This window comes from Lonchura striata, chromosome 1 (genome assembly GCF_050655825.1).
Source record: "Lonchura striata isolate lonStrDom1 chromosome 1, ASM5065582v1, whole genome shotgun sequence".
Classification (NCBI taxonomy): Eukaryota; Metazoa; Chordata; class Aves; order Passeriformes; family Estrildidae; genus Lonchura; species Lonchura striata.
The window spans coordinates 28,243,628-28,264,809 of record NC_140703.1 but is presented as its reverse complement, the minus strand read 5'-3'; the positions used below and the strand labels follow the sequence as shown (position 1 = coordinate 28,264,809).

Sequence of the window (21,182 nt, the reverse complement as noted above, 5' to 3'; positions counted from 1 at the left end):
TAGATTTAGAAATGAGGACTTAACTCACCACTTGGGAATGTTAATAACATTTTTGATGGTGCCAGTGCTTCTGCAGCAGGGCAGAGAGGGACAGCAAGGATCAGAAGGGAGAAAAACAGGGCAGTAATACTAGAGACCTGTTCCCAGATCTTCTTGTGCAAAATTGAGATGAGCTTGCTGGGCTTGAAATGGCAGCCAGTGTCAGATCTCAAGACCACCAGCTAGTTTTTCATGTTTGTTATGCCTGGCACTCTGCTGTGAAGAAGCCTGGATTAGATGCAGGCAGGGGTTTGGCTGCTATGTTGTAGAGCTAAGCAGAACAAGGAAAAATCGCATCTGGGAAAAAGAAATGAAGTATTTTGTATCTTGTCAAAGTTCCCTTTCTGTCCATCCAATACCCCTGCATTTAGAGGAATGAGCTGTGCAGGGAGAGTCCAGGACTGCAGCTGGGCAGGAGAGAGGTGATGGTGGGCAGCCCTGGGCTGGCAAAGAATGTTGTCTAGAGAGGTACAGGCCTGAAAAGCATGCTCTAAAGAGTTATCTCACCATTCTGAATCCCAAAAATGGCAGAGCATGTTCTGAAAATGAATCAAATGTTGACTGTTGAATATCATAAATTGGGCCTTTACTACTGAGACATTTTCATTCTAGCATCTGTCCTTGTCAAAAAAAAAAAAAAAAAAACCAAAAAATGAAGTCTGTTTTTCCTTTGCAATCTTTCATAAGTACAAGTCCCAGGGAGTAAAAGAAAGGAGCGAGCAATGCAACTGCAGTCTCCTCACAGGGTTATCCTCTTGGCAATGCCCCAAGCTGTTATCTAACACACCAGTCATTAACTTTACAAAGGATCCATTGCCCAAAGATAATTTCTTCAGCAACACTTTGGCATGTCAAGATAAGGAATATTCCTTTGCTGAGAGCAAGATTGAGAATGTGGGAGCACAGGGTGGGCAGAAAAGAGACTATTGGAGCACACAGCAAAGTGTTGAAGAAATTGGCATGGGGAAGACCTGGGCAGAGTCTAAGGGATTTCACTGAGAGGTGATTGAAGCACTGAGTAGGGATCTAGGAGCAGCCTTTGAAGGTTCCTGTGTTGTCTTTCAGGCCCAGCCTTGAAATAGCTAAAACAGGAAAAAGGGAGAAGAATGGAACTTGAGAGTCACAGTTTTACCTGCTGAAGGATGTGAAAGCCAAGTGGGGAAAATTACACATTCAGGAAAGGAAGTAGCAGGGATGGCAAAGAAATAAGAGAAAATAATTTTTAAGAGTGGAAAGAGAGGATGAGGGCCTGTGAGGGAAGGAGAGGAAGAGGTACAGAAAGAGTGGGGAAATCATCCCTGTTGCCTTGCTTGCAGGAAGAAATCCTATCTGTCCTTGCCAGGGGCTGTGTGTGGCAATGCTCACTGCTGGTACCTCTCTTTCCTCATGCAGGTCCAAGGAGATTGAGGCAGTTGGCTGCAATGGGGATGCAGCTTTCCTGGAGGTGCGAGTGCAGCAATTGGTGATCGAGTTCATCCTCAACCATGTGGATCAGATCTTCAACAACAACAGGAAAGCCAGCTCTGCAGAGAACATTGGTAGCAACCTCCCTGAGCCACTTCACGTGTCGCTTGCTATGTAGTTCAGCTCTCCCTTCAACTATTATTACAAGAACAGTAACCCTTGCTATCACCACAGACTTTCCCAAAGACACCTTGAGCCCAATATCTCATTACTCTTGTCTTCTTCATTCCTATCTTCAACATTTTCTTTTTCAATACTAGCCTCCTTTAGTGTTTTCTCAGGCTGCCTTATGTCTCATCTTTTGCATGATCTCATATGGCTTAACCCTTTCCACAAAAGGAAGACCACCTGATTGATTCTCAGTCTTGGTCTAAGCTTTCTCTGTAAGTCCATCAGCCACAGTCTCATCTCTTCTCCAGTTACAATTCCTCATACCAACAATACCTGCCCTGCAGCCACTATTTCCACCCAAGTCAGAGGTCACACTCCCTGGCACTCCCGGGAAAAAAAAAATCTTGTGCTCCAAAAACTTATATCGTGTTCCTGAGGACATTTTATAAAAGAGAGGTATCTTTTTCCTGGGACATCAATAGTTTTCAGAGATGCTGATTTTGCTTTTTAGTGATGGTTTTATTGGCAAAGACTGGGAAGTGAGAAGGCATGGATCCACAGTGACCTCACATAATTGCAAAAATATGCACCTTCCCATTTTACACACTCAAAAGACTTCTGATACCTTCAATACTCAGGCAGTATCCACCTTTCTGCTTTCCAGCCCTATGTCAGCTTATTCTGCCCATCTTTACCCAAACATGGCTTTCCCCCTCCTCCCGTAAACAGACACTTTCAATTCTCTGGGCTATCAGTGAGACTGCTTTCTGTGGCCCTGAAATGGATTAGAAAGTTCAAGTAATGCTGGTTTTTAGAACAATCCCCTGTCCTGCAATGAGACAAGGAGAAAGATGTGGAAGTGAGAGAAAGAACTAGGCACCAAACTGGGATCAGAACTGCTCCAAAACTGGGGGAGGGTGAGATGGAGGAAGGGAGTGAGGGAGGAGTGAAGGGAATGTGTGAATCCTGGTGGTTTTCAGAGACACCTCCTTCACTCAGAAGTGTCTGCAGCAGAGGAAGCAAATCCACACAACACAGCCTTTGGCTGGCAAGCATGGCCCCTGCTGGGAATGTACTCAGATGGATAAGGTTGCTGGGGAGCTGAAAGGCTTATCTGACAAAAGCCTTTCTCCCTGCACGTGCCACTTCTTTCCCCCCTCCACAGGAGATGTTCCAGTCAAATAAAGTCATGAAGCTCTTGCTCCCATCTCTCCTCACCCCAGGCTGGAATGTGTTTTCTTGTTTTTTAGAGAGCTCATCAGTTGTGAAAAGTTTGACCCTCCCCTCGGCCTCCCTGCCAATGAAACTGGTAAGCCTGGAAGAAGCCCAGGCACGGAGCTTGTCTGCATCCCATCCTGCTCGGAAGGAGAGGAGAGAGAACAGCTTGCCTGAAATTGTGCCTGTAATTGGGTCCCTCTTCCACACAGTTGTTGACCTTCCTGACAGCAAGTAAGTGACAAGAGGAGTGTAAAGCACAAACAAAAAAATGCAGGTTCCCCAGTGAGATTGGGGGTTAATTCTGTTAATGTGATACCCCCACACCTGCACTCTTCTGAGTCTACTGCCACTACACAAAGAAAATTCAGTGTCCTCAAAAGAGGCAGAGCTACTCCTGAGAAGTATTGCAGGTGCTGGGTTCATAGCTTCTCTAGTTCTCATCTCTCCATCAGGGCAGCACCTCACAGACCTCTTGCAGGGGGAATGAATTGTCTTTGCATCCTTGTGCCAGCCAGAAGTTGGCTAAATATGGGATGAGCATGGAGCAGGTTGGGACAGAGCTCGTCCACGAGTTCCACCTGCTGGTGGCTGGTCCAGGGCACGCCTGGTGCCACTGACCTGCTCCAGATTCTTCATTCTCCTGGTTCCTCTGCAATTACAGCCAATCAGGAAGGCTCTTTTTCACTCCAGCATGGAAAGATATGCCAGCTATGCCTATGTCAGGAGAAGAGTCTGATTTCAGCTGAGGTTGCTGCAGTTGTTGGCACAGCTGCCCAGAATAAGTATTTATCTATTGGTCTATCTAACTGTTAATATATAGCCACTCTACTGCCTGGTTATGATAGATTATAGCCTCTGCAGCAAGAGGCTCATTAATCTACTGACCCAGAAAGCAGCAGAACAAAGATATTTATTGGCACTTGATATATTAAAGAAAAAAGAGTCATCTAACAGAATACTGGCAAGAGGATAACCAGCTTAAGACAAAAGGAAGTTTGTCCCTCTAGAGTGTCTTCTTCTTTCTTACTTGAATAGAAAAGTTCTATGCCCAAGATATTAATCCTCTTTGTAGGACTGATTTGTACTTGTCTGTGTATTGATCAGAAAGAAAAGCAGAAATATGGGGATAGAAAGCTCAATGTGGAGAGCAAGACAGGGAGCTAAGAGAATTCTTGCTCTGAAAGATGCTGAGATTGAAGGAGGAGTCAGAATAAGAATGAAGGAAGTGAAACAGAGCTTCATGAAGAAATATGTATACAAGGAAAAAATTATATTAGGACAAAAAGCCTCTTTCTGCAAAAGCTGGGATTTCCAAAGAGACACAGGGAGCTGGTGTCCCACTTCCTCTTATGGTTATGAGAAATTGATTTAATTCCCTTAAACCTCCTCCTCTTTGGTAAGAACATGATACTTGCATGTGAATATATAACATGTGTGATTAAATTAATACTAGCCTGAGAAGCATTAACAGCAACTTTTCATTAAGGAATCCCTATATTTTTTGCCATAAGATGTGGTCTTTAAAACATAACTTTGAGCACTGAGAAATGGTACCAGTTCCATCAGTTCCCTGGAATTTATCATACATTATGTCACTGTTAAAAAGGCAATTTTTCTTTGCTTTATTGCAGGATAGTCTGAGCCTTGAAAACCACTCCTTTCTGGAGACTAGCATGGTTGATTGCTCAATCACTGGTGCTGTAGCATGATGCCAGAATCAACTATCTGAAGGCTTAGGTGTCTTTCCATCCATTAAATAATTAAATCAGTACAGATAAATCACTTACAGCGTGACTGCTACCTATGAGCCAAAAAGGGTTGGATGTATAGCTATGCTTTTCATGCTTTAGAGTTAAAAGAAGTGTGAGAAGAAAAAAATGGAAAATGTTGAGGGGAGACAGCTCAGAGGCCTTTGGAGGGTATTAAAAAGGCAGAAGTCTCTAAGGTTTGGTGACTACCTGAGCCTTTTTTCTTTCCAGGAGGAAATTATCTACCAAGTCCAAGAAATGGAAGTCAATATTTAATTTGGGCCGCTCTGGCTCAGAATCAAAGTCTAAACTGAGTCGAAATGGGAGTGTCTTTGTAAGGGCACAGAAGCTCTCTGGTAAGAACACAATTTACAGCTGAATGTTTCTCTCTGAGGCTTTCTCTTGTGTTGTTGGTAGCATGGGACAACCTGTATCCACTTGCCACTAATGCCATAGACTTGAGATAGTCTAATGGGGTCATGCTTGTGGCCTGGTTTCATGCACATATCATTTTCCTGTGATGGCAAGAAACACCCTTCCAGGAGGATTGGACAGACAGATATAGTAAATATTGCATTTTGGTACCTGATAAATAGGCTCCTGTTGTCCAGCTGTCAAGTCTGGGGACTAGGAAATGTTACGTAGGTTTGCATTAGTCCACTGTTCCAGCCCAGCCAGTCTCTTTCTCCTGAGGCTCATTACATGGCGCTGGGTGAATGGCTGTCTTTCTAGCCTGTCCTTCCAGGCTGTCCTTCCTCTAAAGGACTTTAATGAACCAACTGCATTCCATGTCTTTGTGAAAAACGAGGCACCAGGAGTGTCTTCAGCTCTGGCTCTCAGCCCTTTGAGGGAAGCTATTGCTTTTGCAGAATTTACAAGAGAGAAGTTCTGTTTTCTTCTGGCTGTAATCCCAAGTCCTAACCTCTTCTGGGCTGCAATCTCTTAAACACTCTGCTTCCTAGAAAATCACATGGCAGTGCCATTTCCCAGTGTTAAGAAATGATGACTCAAGCTCTAAAAATCATGACCTTGACTTAAAAGTAATCACATTCTTAAAAAGAAAGCATGCTCTTTTAATTTGAATTCATAAAGAAATGTTTTGGGTTTATATGTTCCAGAGTGTTTTAGTATCTCCAAGTCAATGAATGATTTTCTATAGGGAGATGAAAGTGGAATTTTTCTTCATATAATCTCATCACATCAGGAGCTGGTGTTTGGAGGACCACTGCCTAACAATAGACTTCAAATAAAACAGTTAATATTGGCAACATGAGCTAGTACCACATATAAGAAAGGCTGTATTTGGATCACAAATGAGTGTGAAGCCAAATGCTGGATCCAGTTCTTTTTGGACCTCTGCCTTCCCCATGTTTTGCATGTACAGATGGCCTCACACAGTGTGGCCACGACAGACTTCAAAATAGCTCTGTATCCTATTTTGATCACGGGATCACCTTCTCACTTTGATAAGGAACACTGTCTCAAAATAGTGCTAACCCAAGGAGGCCCAGGAATGATGGCACCCCCAGTGATGGTGGAGGCTGAGCCTTTTTCCAAGGACAGTACTGAGTGACAGGGGCTGGACATTTTCACCAGCAGGACACACAAATGCGCAGCCTTGTGCAGAGTTTTCAGTGCTAAAGCCGTGCCTTATTGTGCTGCTGTGTTACATTTTTCAGTGCTCTCTGCTTACAGCCTAATGTGAGGGAACAGATGAAGCTGCTGCTGAAACTCAGCACATGCTTTAGCACAGCTTGTGTCTGTGCACACAAATCTGTAAGTCACGTAAAATGTGACTTGCCGCAGCTCCCCAGCTTTAATTCTGCTCCTCCTGGAAAACGGAAACAGTGCTCGAGACATAGTGTCTTATGAATGTAAAAAGTAGCCAGGACTCCATGTAAATGTAAAAAGTAGCTGGAGTTTCTCCTACGCTCATTTGAGAGTCGGAGCTAGAAGCCTCCATTATATAAACAGATGAGGTCCAACAAGCCTGGTGACTTTCTGCTTTACCTACTTTGTGCAACTCTGTAAACAGCAAACTTTACTCCCAGACATTTTCCAGATCTCCATGGAACCTTTTTGGACTGCCAGAGTATAACTTGTCTTCCTTGCCAGCTATATTTCCCCACCTCCCTTCCTTTTTCAGAGCAGTAATAGCTACAAGCTTCCAAAACCTCTCAGGAACAGACTTGTGGAGTGTATAGTAACAAATGACAGCGTGTTTCTGGACAAGCAAGTCCAGTGAAGATGGCCAGCAAAATAGATTTCTCACTGCCCTCAGAAATTTCCCAGAGTTCTTGCTGGAGGCAGGGTATGCTCGCATCAGCAAAAGAGCCGGGAGTTCAATGTAAAAATAACCCAACATTTGCTATCAGGAATGAGAGATGATAAGGCATTTATGTCAGTTTAGTTAGAAAGTCCCCCACAACCAATAGCCTGACTAAGTTGGGGAGGGGAGTGGCACATGACAGCTTTGGGGATGCTTAACTGTTCAGGCTCAGAGTGGAGGTGGTGTTGTCTGGCTGGGTTAAGTATAGCTCTCCACATGTCCAGCAGGTGCAAAGCTGTTGTTAGCACTAGCAGATCCCCAGCTGTGTGGACAAGTGTTGTGGGTAATAAGCCATGTGGTGTAGATACATGGGGGAATGCTTAGAAATGGAAAATGTCTGCCTGGCATGCCTGTCTATATGTATGCAGCCTTTGATCTTTACGGGCTGAAGCCTGCAAAGCCACAGGATCTGATACCTGCTTCTAAACCTCTTTTTCCACAGAAAAAGCAACTATTCGGCCTGCAAAGAGCATGGACTCGTTGTGTTCCCTGCCAGTGGAAGGTGAGACATCCACAGCCTGCCTATAGTGTTAGGGGGACAGAGTGCAGCTCTGCATTTTCAGCAGCATGGATCACAAAATCACAGAACAGTTTGGGTTGAAAGGGACTTCAGAAATCTCCTAGTTCCAGCAACCCTGCCAATAAGCCTTCCACTACATCAGGTGCTACCAACACTTGAGCAAGCCTTGAACACTTCCAGGGATGGGGCATCCACAGCTTCTCGGACAGCCTGTTCCAGTGTCTCACCACCCTCAATGGATGAGCAGTCTGTGTCTATCTCACCATGTTGTATATCTTTGTGTACTTATGTCATGGGTGCTGATGTGTGTCCCCACCTCTGTGTGTGTGCACTTCTGACTCTTTTCTGTGTTGTTTATCTCGGTGCATCCACCTGAGAGTTACCACTGTGTTTAGCTGCACCTTTATTGGTAGTTGGACTGCTTTGATTTCTTTCTTGGTTATTCTTGGCACAAAAATCCCATTTGTAGATGAAAAATACTTAGAAAAAGCTGACAAAGCCTGGTGTGTGCATTGTGGGCAGTATGTGATAGTCTGCATCTGATGGAGAAGGGTGTCTAATAAAAGTCTGAGCCGATTTCCACTGGAGGGCATCCAGTGCCCTGCTGCCTGCCTGTTTTGAAAGAAGCCCTAGGGCTAGAGAATAGAAAGCCTTCAGTGCCACTTGTCTCTATCTGTCTGGGGAAATCTGAGGGCAGGACTCATCCCTGGAGGGATTGAGGAGGGCTCCTCACAGAGGAGGTTTGCTAGTTCTTTGCTTCTCACTAACTTGCTCTCTGTTCCTGTCTCTAGGGGAGGATGACAAAAGCAGGTTCAAACGCTCAGTGACTACTGGAGGATTCTTTGTTCCCACCAAGATACGGACAGGAGGCACAGGCAGCTCATATGACCTCAGAAAAGAGAATGAGTGGGAGCGGGAAGGATCTGCCATGGGGGCCAAAGGAAGTTCAGAGCTGGGTGGGGAGAGAGGTCTTCCCCGGACACCGCAGGTGAAGTCACCCCCTGAGCAGCTGAAGGTTTTCCGGGTAGCAGAGGATGCTGAAAATGAGCAGACTTCAGCCAAAGGAGTGCTCATGTTCTACACCTCTGAAACAGCCACCAAGTCAGGCTTCCCGAGCAGCCTCTTTCCCTTGGAGGCCTCTCCTCATCACCAGAGGAAAGCCCTGAACATCTCGGAGCCATTTGCTGTATCTGTCCCGCTGAGGGTATCGGCAGTCATCAGCACCAACAGCACACCCTGCCGCCTGCCCACCAAGGAGAAGCATTCCCTCTCCAGTCTAGAGGAGCTGTCTTCTCTGGTGGAGGGCACGAGCCCCTCTGCTCTGGAGGCAGGGACCCACACAAGGACAGAGCAGGCAACAGAGCGCAAGGAGAAACAGCCGGGGCCAACTCTGCCAGTGGCAGCATCCAGAGGTAAATTGTGTTAAGGAGGGGGGTATGGATCCTCAGGTGGGCTGCTGGAAGTGTCCTGCAGCTTGGTGGTGTGGAGGTTTCTCCAGCTTGAGCTTGTGGCAGGGAAGAAACTAAACTATAGCAGGGTGGGTGTCGATTTGATGGCAGGTCAGGGTGGTGCTTGTTGCGGTAAGGAGCCTGGGGAGGTCAGCGACCTCCCAGTAACATCTGGTTGTGCCTGGAGGGAGCTCTCTAGCTTTGTTAGTTGGTGTTGGCTCTTGGCACAAGTTTTCAGTCTCACGTAGTTACATTTGTTTGTGTTTCTGATCCAGGCTCTCATCCCGAGGAGCTGGTGGCAGCTGGGAAACCTGAGTCCCTAGAAATGCTACAGCCAGCAGCAGAAAATCAGGAGACATGTGGGCAAAGCAGCTGCACAAGCAGCACCAGCAGCCCCCAGCATTCCTCAGAGCAGAGTCCCACCTTGGAACAAACACCAGCTTCTGAGTTCCATAAGGAACCACTCCCAGCAGACAAAGCAGAGCAAGGACAGCTCAGGATGAAGGATGTCTCCTCAGAAGTCAGCTGTGACCAACAGGAGATTGAGATGGCTAAGACAGAAGAAGGATCACGCCTAAGAGATGTGGTAAGGAAGAAGGCATGAGAAGGGTGGGGGACCATGACATGGTAGTGACTGGGAGATTGTTTAAAGTTCCATTGCGTGTCTGCAGTTGTGAAAACTCAGTCTGTAACTTAGGCCAAGCAGCTCCAAGAATTGGACATGAACTGATTGATTTAATTTCTGTGAAATCACCATGTGGTGATTTACCTTTATGTAACTACCTACTATGCCCTTTTGGTCATCTCTTCCTGTAACTGTACAATTTCAGTCTGTACCATCTGTCTGCTCTGAGACTCTCCAGATGTGAGACTGTCCGGATGTCTGAACATTTTGACCCATGGTCTCTGAATTCCCCTTCTATTTTTGCTGTCCCATTTGTCCTGGCCAGCCTGAACGGTCCTTTTTACTCCCATTCTCTACACACAATTTTATTTTTTTAATTCTTACTATTTTTTTTCCTCCTCTGTATCTCTAGCAAAGCCTTTTCACCAAGTTTCTTACAGCGATACTCATCTCTGGACAGCTATTTAAAGATCTGTTGGCATATCTCCTTGAATAGATTATTCATTCTATTTTGTGTGCAGTTTGGGAATGCATATTCTCTGGCAAGGCCAAGTGAGCCTGAATGGGAATAGCTGAGAAATGGGCTGGAACATTCCAGCTGCTCATTCAGCTCACTATTTCAGTATGTCTGTCCAGGCCTCCTTTTGGCTGCACCTCAGACCTTCTCCTCCATAAACCCACTTGTTTATAGATGTATTTTCTTCCTTGAACTGGTAGCAGTTGTGTGTCTGTATTTCTGTGCCCATGAGCGTGCTCACCCAGCAGTCTGGCTATTCTAGGAGGGCTGTTTGGGGAAAAAGGAGGGGTATTTACTGGTAAGTTGTGAGCTCCCAGGTGATGGTGTTTCCTCTGTTTTTCAGACTGAGGAGGACCTGACGAATGCCCTTCTAGAACCACTCTGGCCAGAGATACAGCAGGAGCTGAAAATTATAGAACCTGAAGAGGAGCTCTTGCTCTTGCCAGCAGCTGTTCCCAAGACAAGCCCAATTTCTGAATCCTCCTCTTCACTACAAACAGATAGTCTTTGCTGTGGCCCGGGGCAGAGTCCAACACTCAGTGAGCAGAAATCTGAAAGCAGAGCATCACAGATAAGTCAGGTGCCTTTATTTGGTGCCAGTGGCATGGAGCAACAAGACAGCCTCCCCAGCTGCCAGTCTGATGCAATTGCACAACAGAGTGGTGCTTCAGCCCTACCCAAACTGGGCACTCTTCCAATGGGCTCAGCCACTCCAAAGAACCACCAGTCAATGGTGGAGAGCAGGAGTGAATGTCTTACTCCTACCCCGGACTGGAAGCTTCATGGTCAATCAGAATTTAGTGAGATTGCCACTAGTGATGGATTATCTTGTTCCAAAGGAGCATGTCCAGAATCAGGGAAGGAAAAAGATGGCACTTACCAGTTCCAGAGGGAAAAGGATGGTCTTACCAGAGTCCACACTGAGAAGGAGAAGCATGAGATAATGACTACTGATGAAAGGGACACATTCTCCTCCAAGGCACTGATTGGAGCTGGAATCCAGGAGGTGAAGGAAGGCAATGCTGTTAGCAGAACCCAGGATGCCACTGACCAGGATGATGAGGATGCCTGGACAGATAATGTGCAGAGCTTAGAACTTGTGGAGCCTTGGGAGGATCACCAGTGGGTTACAAGCCCTCTCCATTCTCCCACCTTTAAGGACATTCAGGAGAAGATGACCCAGGAGTTTCACCCACAGGGCCAGAGAGCAGAGACAGGAATTTCTCTTAGGCCGCGGTTCAGTCGCAGCCTCTCCCTGGACAGTAAAGACACAGTGCTGAGTCTCTGGACTACCCCGTTCTCTTTCATAGATGCCACTGACCAGCAGCAGCCATGTGGTGACATTCTGCATTCAGCGACTTGTGAGCTAGCCAAAACACAACCCATGTCCCCCTCTACTTTGGGCAAAGCGATGCAAGATGAGAATGGCCCAAGTCCTCCAGAAGAACCTTCAAAACCTGAGTACCCCCTTATCAGGGAGAAAGCACCAGGTGAGAAAGCAGGACCCTCCAGAGTCCCTCTTTTGGAGACAGAGAGAAGAAAAGTGCATGTGAGCAAAGAAAACCCTTGGAGCCCAAAGCTTGAGTTATCTTTGTCATACCAAAATAATCCAGGCAGTTCTTCACAGACTAAGAACACAAAGGAGGAGTTATCCATCTCTCAGGACACTGCCCTGGGAGGAGAGACTGTCACAAAAGCCTTGTCTTCTGCCACTGAGTCACAGCTGAGTAATAAAGGTGAAGAAACACCTCGCAAAGTAAAGACCAGGCCTTCATCCCTCAACTTGGATTCACTCCTCCCAGCCCCAGATTTCTTCACATTTGAGAGCCTGTCCATGCCATCTGCCCCTGGGAACCTCCTATATGGGCAGAAGGAAGTAAAAAGCAGTGATTCTGTCCCATCCCTGCCAACACACTGCCCTGCTGCCAGTAGGGGTGTTCCCTGGGGGTCTCATTTCAATGCCCCTGTGGATCTAGACTTGGATTACCTGGCAGTGGCCCACGCCACCACTGGCCGTCGTAACTCTGCCCCCGTCAGCGTATCAGCTGTCAGGACCTCCTTCATGATTAAGATGTGCCAGGCTAGAGCGGTGCCCGTGATACCGCCCAAGATTCAGTACACCCAGATCCCCCAGCCCCTGCAGGCTCAGAATGCTGCTCCAGCCACTGAGAAGAAGGAAGCAGAAGCCAAGCAGGCCATCAGGCAAGCTCCACGGGTGGCATGGAGCCACCTGGATGCCCCCAAGAGCCCGCTGACAGAAAAGAAAGCCAAAGCAGAGAAAGAAAACAGTGACCCTGCTCAAAAGGACTCAGCATGTCCTTGGCATGGCAGCCTGGGCTCTCCACTGGAGCCACCTCAGTCCAGTCATCACTCTGCTCTGGATGCCCCTGTTCTGCGCCGAAAGCGCACATCTGGCGGGGAGACAGCTGGAGATAACCCACAATCTTCAAAGATAGAGAGGCCATCAGGGTTCTCCAAACCCTCCTACAGATCTAGGCCTGGGAGGCCTCAGAGTCTGATTCTCTTCAGTCCCCCTTTCCCCATCATGGACCACCCCACGTCCTCAGCAGACTCCAGGGTATTGTTGTCACCCATCAGGAGCCCCACCCAGACCACCTCCCCGAGCCCCATTTGCGGCGATCTGTCCGACCCCGCGCGGATGACGCCCGAGGGGGTGACGCTGCGGAACAAAATGACCATCCCCAAGAACGGCCAGAGACTGGAGACCTCCACCAGCTGCTTCTACCAGCCCCAGAGGCGCTCTGTGATCCTGGATGGACGAAGTGGGAGGCAGATTGAGTAGCAGCTGCTCCTCCTATTCATTTTCTGTGATGGTTGGAATGGGAATATTCAAGACCAACTCTGTTGCCATTTTGCTGTTGTTAAAACTATTCTGTGCAAGATGGACCTGAATCCTTTATGGTTTCCTACAAAGCTTTTGCTATGGTATCTTTGTCTTGCTTTTCATTCCCCTTGTTGCTCCTGCCTAGTCCCTCACTGTCTTTTTTTTTTTATGGTAAGCCAGCCCCAGGGAACTTGCATTTCTCACACCTGTTCTCTAATAAGCCCTGTGAAAGTCTCATCCTCCCTATGGAAAAAAAGGAAAGGTAAATCTTTGAATAATTAGAATATAGGACTGAGAGGAAACGTTGTTACTAAACACTGCAGTTCAGGGTGCAGGGGCGCAGCATGTGCTGAGGAGGTAAGTCCAGATGTTTGGGAACTCCTATCATTGTTTCCCAGACATCAATGAAGACTTCCTGATTTATACAGTGTAAATAAACAGTGCAGGAGGCTGGGCATAGCTAAAGAGGAAGGTGAAGTTGGCATGAGCAAATCACACAGGGTGTGAGGCACCCAGGGATGTTCCAGTGATAAACATCTAAGGTGAGGACGCTGCCTCCAGCTCTCTCCTTGCATCAGAGACGGTGCTCTTTCCAGCCTGTGCAAGGGCTGGAATAAAAGCACCTGGGCGGAAGTGCCTAGTTGTTCTTTCAGTCTTCCAGGCCTTGCTCACAAGTTCTCTGTGCTCAGTCTTTCCTTCCTCGGGCACACAAGATGGGTGTGGCTGAGGAATGAGTGTGCAGCTGGCTGCCCAGCAGTAGAGACCCCTCAGGCTGAAAGCAGTGGCAGCCAAGGCAAGGTCATACTGAAGGCCAGTATTGACTGTTTTCATCTTTGCTTAAAGCCAGATGACACCTCTGCAGCTGTCTACAGCTGAGCTCCACACTGCCAACAGTAGACAAAAGCAAGAGGATCTTCTTATCTCCATGTCCTTGGGCTTTTGCCCTCTTGCACACTGACTGACATATCTTTGACCCTTGGTCTTTCATTGCCACTGTGTGGCATGTCCCCAGGTGCTTCTACTCCATTTCAGTTTTGTCTCCTATTAGTTTACACTGTTTGTTTGAGAGTGTGGCTGGTTGCCACCACCCTGGACCTCAGTGCTTTCAGACTGATTAAGAGTATGGTAAAGAGGATGATTTCTGGGACTGCAGAACAGATCATGACAAGTCCTGAGAGGGGTATTTGAAGTGAATTAAACTCTCTCCTGAAGGAAACATTAATGTTACAGGCAAATATGTGTTCAGATATGCAACAGCTGCCATGGGAATAGAATTAAAGCTTCCTTTATAAAACCTCTAACTCTGTATTCACCACAGGCTCATCTATTGCCTGATCTATGGCTGTGGGTGATGGCAAAGTCAGGTACAGCCTGTGCTGTCTCTGCAATTTAAGTGTCACTGGTGACTACAGAGGAGACAGGAACACAGGTGTTGCTGCCAGCACTGAGATTGTCCCTGTAATGTGCTTGGAGGGGCCATCATTCCTGGAGATGTCTGAGTCTGCAGGCCCTCAGGTGGGTGTGATGGGCTATAGTTTAAGCAGTAAACTATTAGGAAGTGCTATAACCACCACAATGAGTGTCACCCAGAATTTCCCAAAAGATGTGTGTTTAGGGCTTTGTTTTGTAAAGTACTGGCAATTTCCAATGGTTGGTAAACTCACCCCATGAGTTCCTAGTCTGCACACACTGTGTCACTTTATTAGTGCCATTGTGGCTGGAGAGCCCTGAGCCCTCCAATACAGTGCTTTCTCTGAACTCTTTGATTGCTAAAGGAGAGATATGCCAGGGTATTTTTGAGAAGTTATGGGCCCACAAACATAAAGAATATATCTTCAGAAGAATTTTCTCCTTCCATTTCCAAAGGGAATGTGAAAAACAAGAGGTCTTTTCCTTGTCACAAGCTGCAGTCTTTGATCCTCCCCACTGCACTCTTTATTTGTGTATAGTGCCACATGGGAGCAGAGCAGAGAACTAAGTCTGTGCTGTCAGTTTTGTTGAAGGAGATTATTAAACTAGATGAGAGCCTGGAGTTCTTATTTAGGTCCATGTTCTTTCACAGGCAGCAGCCTATGCTTTACCTGGGCAAGCTGTGGACAGCAGGCCCAAAATATGCAGCTTCATGACAATTGTATTATTCTACTCCAAGACCATAATATGCCTGTTATTAAAACTAGGGAATTTCCAGTTCTTCATGCTCCTCATAGTTAGCACAGCTCCACACTGCATATACATGTCACTGTCTCCTGAGAAAGCTTTTAGTTGCTATGGCTGGGTTAATGACAAAGGAAAGGTGTGATATGAGGTATTGTGGTAAGGTTTTAGAGGAAGTAATAGTTGTGGAAATGATGCCCAGGTTTTTTGGCATCAACAAAAGAATTTACTTTGGACAAGGACTTATAGTCTCTCAGGTCCTAGAAGTTTTGACTGCCAAGGCAGCTGGAAGGGAGTGAGAGAAGCTCACAATAAGGAAAGGTGATGAAACCTTGCATATTACAACCATTTTTTTCCACCTCCTTATTTTTATTTAAGCTGATCTATGAACAAGAAATGAGGTCTGGCAATTTGTATATAATACACTGTCTTTATTCATAACAGCATTCCAGTAAGTAATAGCGCTTTTGGCATAAATGGTGAAACTCCTGCAAGAGAAAATTATTAGAAATTTTTACTTGATATTAAAGATCAGCCTCAACTAAGATCTGTATCCAGACTATACTTTTAAAGGATGTTTCAGAATTTGAACTCAACAACAGAGTTGGGTCCTGGATTTTAATTAAGCAGAGATGCTGCAATGGTATCTCTGTTTTGTAGCTTGATCCCATTGCTTATCTACAATTTAATCTCTAGCCTTCAGCTGATGTATCCAGAACTCTTAAAATAAAGTCCCAGGTCCTGCAGAGATGAAAGCACGTTCTTGGTTGTAAGGTGTCATGTTATTCTCAGCTTCAGACTCAGCCTTCTGCAGAGTCTGTAAAATCTGATGATGGATCCATGCTGATAGTGGTACCTGCAGTCAGCTTGAAGGACCAGAGCTTGGGAGCTGGACAGTGCCAGAAGACAGATGCCACCTCCCAGTGAATGGTGCTGGCTGGGTGGCAGGAGCTTCCTGAGAGCTTTACTGAGCTATCCCCAATGTCAGTTCAGGGTCAGACCTTATCTCTTTAAGAAAGGATTTTCTTTTTTCTTGTGTTTTTTTCTCCATGGCTTTGGGTTTGGTTTTAATTGTTTTTGTTTATATGTTTGTTTGTGGGTTTTGTTTCTGTTTTTCCTTTGTTTATCTGTGAAACATTATGAAGAAGGATAGATTGGATTTATGGGAGATGGGTCTGGCCCAGGTGAGCAAAGCTGGTTTTTCTTGGCATTATTGAAAGGGCCTTCCTAAATAGACTGGCTCATCATCTGCAGCTCCACAAGGATCACTTCAGAGACCCTGCAGGACATTTCAGTTCTCATGAGACTGTGGAAAGTAAAGGCTGTTGTCCAGTTTGCAGATGGCCTCAGTATCAGACATGACAAAATATCAGCAGCATGTGTTGCTTGTGGGCTTTTACAAGTGGAAGAAGAGTGAGTATATTTCACTTATTCTTCTCATGTAGTCAGAGGGTTGGTGCAGCTTCTCTTAAATGTAGCTCAGAGTGAAATGGCTGAGCTGGCAAAGGTGAGAATCCCTGATAGAAAGGAGGGACATGGACAATGTTAGCTCCTGTGGGAGCTGCCTCACTGGCAGGAGAGTAAACAGAAATGAAGGTTATATTTTATCTTATAAACCCCAGTCCTCTGGGCTGTCCATCTCATGCTATCACTGTATAAAGACTGAAGTACTTATTTTTTCACCTTTAGAGCTTCAGAGGAACTTTAGTCTGTATTAGAGAGCATCCATGAAGTCTGCAACATTTTCCCTTATCCAGCGTCCAAATGGTGCAATCAAAATATTTTTTTCTTTTTTTATGAATTCTGAAACACCTGTATTGGTGAATATTTTAAAATTTTATATATATATATCTATATATATATATATATAAAAGATCATTCTATGTAAATGTATTAAAAGAAGGAAATGTAATTAACATGAAGGAATTGCCTAAATAGTATTTTACACATCTGTGAAACTTGGGCTGATGCGTGGAACTGTTTTCTGCTGCTATGTTTGCAGCACTGAGAGTGTGAGATCAAGTGGCTATTTGCCCACAGAGTAGCCAATTAGTCCTGGTTAATCTGTGGTGGGCAGAAGGCCTGAATGTGCCTTCCTGAGAAGGATCTTGTCCTGGGAAAGGAGGGACAAGACCAGGGGAGACCAGAGATCAAGGGCTGATTTAGCTTTCCACCACAATCTTCTCTCCAGGACTCGAAAATGCAAACACTCTACTGAAGCATATACAGCCCTTCAAACATGCCCAGGTTTTTCAGTTGTCCTTTTTGTTTCTCCCCATCTCTGGAAAAAAAAAAAAGAAAAAAATCTCTAGGGATGGGGGAGAAGCTGCAGCTGATCCCTATTTTGTTTAACCTTTGCTTGCTCCTAACTAATGTAAAGGGTTGGTGAAAACTAATTCTGTTCCAAGCAAGGAATGGAAAACTTTCCATTGAGTTCAACAGGAGATAGAGTAGGACTTTAACAGCCCCAGAAAGGAAGGATGGCAGAAGGCAAGAACTTTCTGAGGGCTCCATACAGCAGTCCAGACCTTGGATCTTGTGCTTGCAGGCACTAGTACCCTTTTGAATATTATTTGCTGCCAGGTCAAGAGAAGGGTTGGAAGCTGGACACTATGAAGAGGACTGTCTCCATCCCACTGGCCGTGGTTTTGTGATTATTTTTCCTGCTAGCTCTGATGAATTACAGTTTTGTTAAGCTTTTTTCTCTGTGTGGACTTGCCTGCCTCTGTGCATGATTGTTAAAAAAAAAAAAAAAAAAAAAGAAAACAGCCACGAAAGAAAGATGTTTTGCCAGGTCTCAGCCATGAGATTAAACTGGAGTTTTTATAAAAACAGATCTGTGCCCTAGTGATGTTGTGGAACATTTCATTTTTTTCTGGATTTGGTTTATGAATACAGTGCAAATGCTTTTGTCATCATCTCACATGGAGTTTGAGCCCCTCTTTTGTTTTGTGAGTCACAAAGGCCAGGACATTGACCCAGTGTTTTTGTGGGCTTTGATGGTGAGGTCTGAAGGTTAGGGTCTGACCACACACTTTTCTGATTGGGGGTTATGGGAGCTGCAGTTGCTCTGCAGCTCTGAAAATGAAGTGAAGGCTTGGAGATTTCTGTAGAATTACTGTTACCTGAAATGCTTTAAAATTTTCAAGGCTAAAATAATCTTTTCTCTTATCATTGCTATTTCTACCAGGCTGAAGTTTCAGTGATGTGCAACCATGTCCTCATATTTAGCAAATCTTCTGCAGAATTCTGCCTTGTCTGTGATAATGCAGAGGAACTCAGAGTAGAGCATGGAAAAACTTTGTGATCCCAGTTCTTATACAGCAGAAGCCAGGCTGGAATAGGAGAAGGAAGTTACTATGAAGGCTGCTGGTGCATCATTTATGCACTTCTGTTGATTTGTAAAGGACCAACAAGAACTTAAACAAATTCATTATTTAGTTCCTTGGCTGTAATTGAGCCAATTTCTGAGCTGTATCATGGAAGTGAATATTATTATTATGTGTCCCTTATTCCATCCTGGGATCAAAGAGAGGGAAAAAAAAGAGGAGTGTTTTGTGCTTGTAGCCTCAGTGGATATATCTGCAGTGCAACTTGATCACTGTTCTCCCTAAAGGCAGATGAATCATCAGGTTAAGTGAAATATTTTTTTTCCTACTCAGCAGCTGAACTCAGGGCTTGACTCCCTTTCCTACCTTCTTCATGACTTCAGTTTCCCTTTAGGAAAATGCCTGGGTTGTGCTTCCTGCTTACCATGGCAACTGGCATACAAATTGAGAGAGAAAACCATGTTTGTTGAACTCTGGAATTGTTGTTAGCCAGAGCCAGTTATTAGTGCTGCATGAGAACCAGTATTTTCCCATTCTTTGTGCCACAGAGTCTCGTAATGACTTGGCCATAAGGCAAGGGGAGAACCTCAGACTGCCCCACAGCATTCCCATGGTTACAAAAACCAGGCCAAAGGGACACTGCAGACCTGCTCCTGCTGCAGTCGGCTCTGTGCCCTAAATCAGGGAGCTTAAACACATGGAAGTGCTTGAACACTCTTTGAGGCAGTTTCTTTTGCCTGCCTGACTCCGGGCAATACCCTGTGTAGGTTGTATTGAAAGCCACAGCTACAACATTTTGGACACCTTTCAGCTAAGCCAGAACCAGGATTAAGCAAGTTCCCAAGGTGGCTGTTAAGCAGCTGGCACCAAGCCAGCATTTGACAGTGGTGTCTTGTGCATCCTCACTGCAACACAGGAATCCAGCCGCTCGGGGCAGCAGGACATCCCACTACTATCCCACTGGATGGGGCTAAAAGTCAGCTGGCGGCAAAGGGGAAGCAGGCAGGGCAGGGAAGGCACAAGGCACCACCATCACCAAAAAAAACAAAATCATAAGAGCCAAGATAGAGAAAGGCAGTGAGATTTCAGAGTTCATTTTCCATCTGGACAGGATAAACTATTCAAAGAACGTGCCTCACCACAAGGGTAAAGGATGAACAGTTTCAGTGTTAAGGATTAGAAATGAATAGGATCTGCAAAGCTCAGATCTGCCAGAGTCCTGATGCTCTCAGAAGGTAGACACAGTGTGTTAAAACTTGAATATTTGCCTCACTCTGTAATTAAACATATTTCCACATGTCTTATTAGCGAACTGCAGTGTGAGATGAGCTACATTTTGCAAACCTAAACAACTCCTAAGAATTATGTCTGCAATTTGGGTCCAGATCCATCTTAAAATGGGACCTGTTTTCTTCTGTAGCACATCTGTTGCAGAGGGTATATTTCTCTGTCATTTAAATCCCTTATCTGAAAAGACCAGGAATTATTTGAATTCAGCGAGAGGAAATGACTTAAAAAAAAAACTTTGTAGCTGCTTAAGAAAGAACCACAAGGCACACAAACATGGGAACAACCAGAACTGGAGAAAGGGGAAAACACACATGATGATTATTCAACAGAGGAAGTTTCTAGATAAGTAAAACCCAAAAAGGGAAAGAAACCAAACACCCAACAGCCATAAGATTGAGTTGAACCAGTCTGAAGAATATCAGGTAACATTTTCTTTTCCTCTTCCTTCACAGGGATCAGGAAGCAGAAATCAGAAAAAATAGTAAAATAGTGATCACAAACTGCTTTAGTTTTTTTCTTCTTCTTTTTTTTTTTTTTTTTTCACTGTGAGATAATTTACTTTAAACATCAAGGGTCACACAGTATAAAAGGACTAGGCTGGTTATTTACAGGGTGACATGGATTTACAGTCTCCAGTCTCTGTGCCAACCACAGCACCCTGCTAAAGGTGAGCATGGCTTTGGGAAGAATAGAGAAGGCCTGCATTGGCTCACAGTTAGCAACAGCCCTGGGCAGCCAGAGCAGCTCACTGCTCATCACTTTTCTCTCTTGCAGGGTTTATCTCAACTGGTGATCGTGCAAGAACTGCACATGACCTTGCCTGTGATGTAATTCCACCTCGCAAGCAAGTCAGAAACACACTCACCTTTTTTCCTGTTGAGGATAAAACCTCAGCACTCATCATTCACTCCTCCCAAAGCAGGATCTCCTAAAGATGCCTGAGATTACAGGCAGAGCTCTTGCAGGAGGTTCCCAGCATACCACATGTTGCAGAGGATTTCCCCAGTTGCCAAGGAGGGCAGGGCTGCTAAGGGATGGGAGTAGAAGGATTCATTTAGGAGCTAGTTTTAGGTCACTGGTCCCAAAAAACATTTGCTTGGCATGAGTCCTTGTTGTAATGAATGTGAAAAACGAAGATGCCAGGGCAGTGAGCAGGGACAGGAATAAATCACCCATGTCAGAAGATACAGAACACCACTGTCAGCCTGGTTCCTAGTTTTCCCAATGAGGTGGGTAGCCAGATGTTAAGTATGGCTATTGGCCATTGTATGGTGTACATGAACCAGCAAAGTAAAGAAAAACAGGGCCTGAAAGGGTCCATGCAAAGAGGTTGCATGCAGAAGAAGTGAGGGGAAAGGAGGAAGGGGTAGGAAAACTTGTTGGATAAATGGGGTTGAGGCACAAAATTCACAATGGCAGCCCCACATTGCCCCATTGCCTAAAGGAACAGACAGACACCTTCAGTACTGCCAGCAACAAACATTCAGCAGGGTGAAAACCAGCAGGTTACATTTCTATGTGTGTGGGAGGCCAGCAGCTGAGGAT

The 21,182-nt window shown here is 45.4% G+C and overlaps 1 protein-coding gene across 2 annotated transcripts in view; it reads left to right on the top strand.

Moving 5' to 3' along the window:
- Positions 1 to 17,784, top strand: part of ARHGAP31 (Rho GTPase activating protein 31) — a 60,861-nt gene extending 43,077 nt beyond the window's left edge. For both annotated transcript variants that reach the window (XM_021548869.4, XM_021548870.2), the window contains exons 6-12: positions 1,432 to 1,577; positions 2,865 to 3,063; positions 4,812 to 4,936; positions 7,352 to 7,411; positions 8,221 to 8,841; positions 9,153 to 9,463; positions 10,363 to 17,784. In XM_021548869.4, the coding sequence (XP_021404544.2) occupies positions 1,432 to 1,577; positions 2,865 to 3,063; positions 4,812 to 4,936; positions 7,352 to 7,411; positions 8,221 to 8,841; positions 9,153 to 9,463; positions 10,363 to 12,822 (3,922 nt within the window). In that variant the 3' untranslated portion in view covers positions 12,823 to 17,784. The remainder of the gene's footprint in view (positions 1 to 1,431; positions 1,578 to 2,864; positions 3,064 to 4,811; positions 4,937 to 7,351; positions 7,412 to 8,220; positions 8,842 to 9,152; positions 9,464 to 10,362) is intronic.
- Positions 17,785 to 21,182: the final 3,398 nt, after the last annotated feature.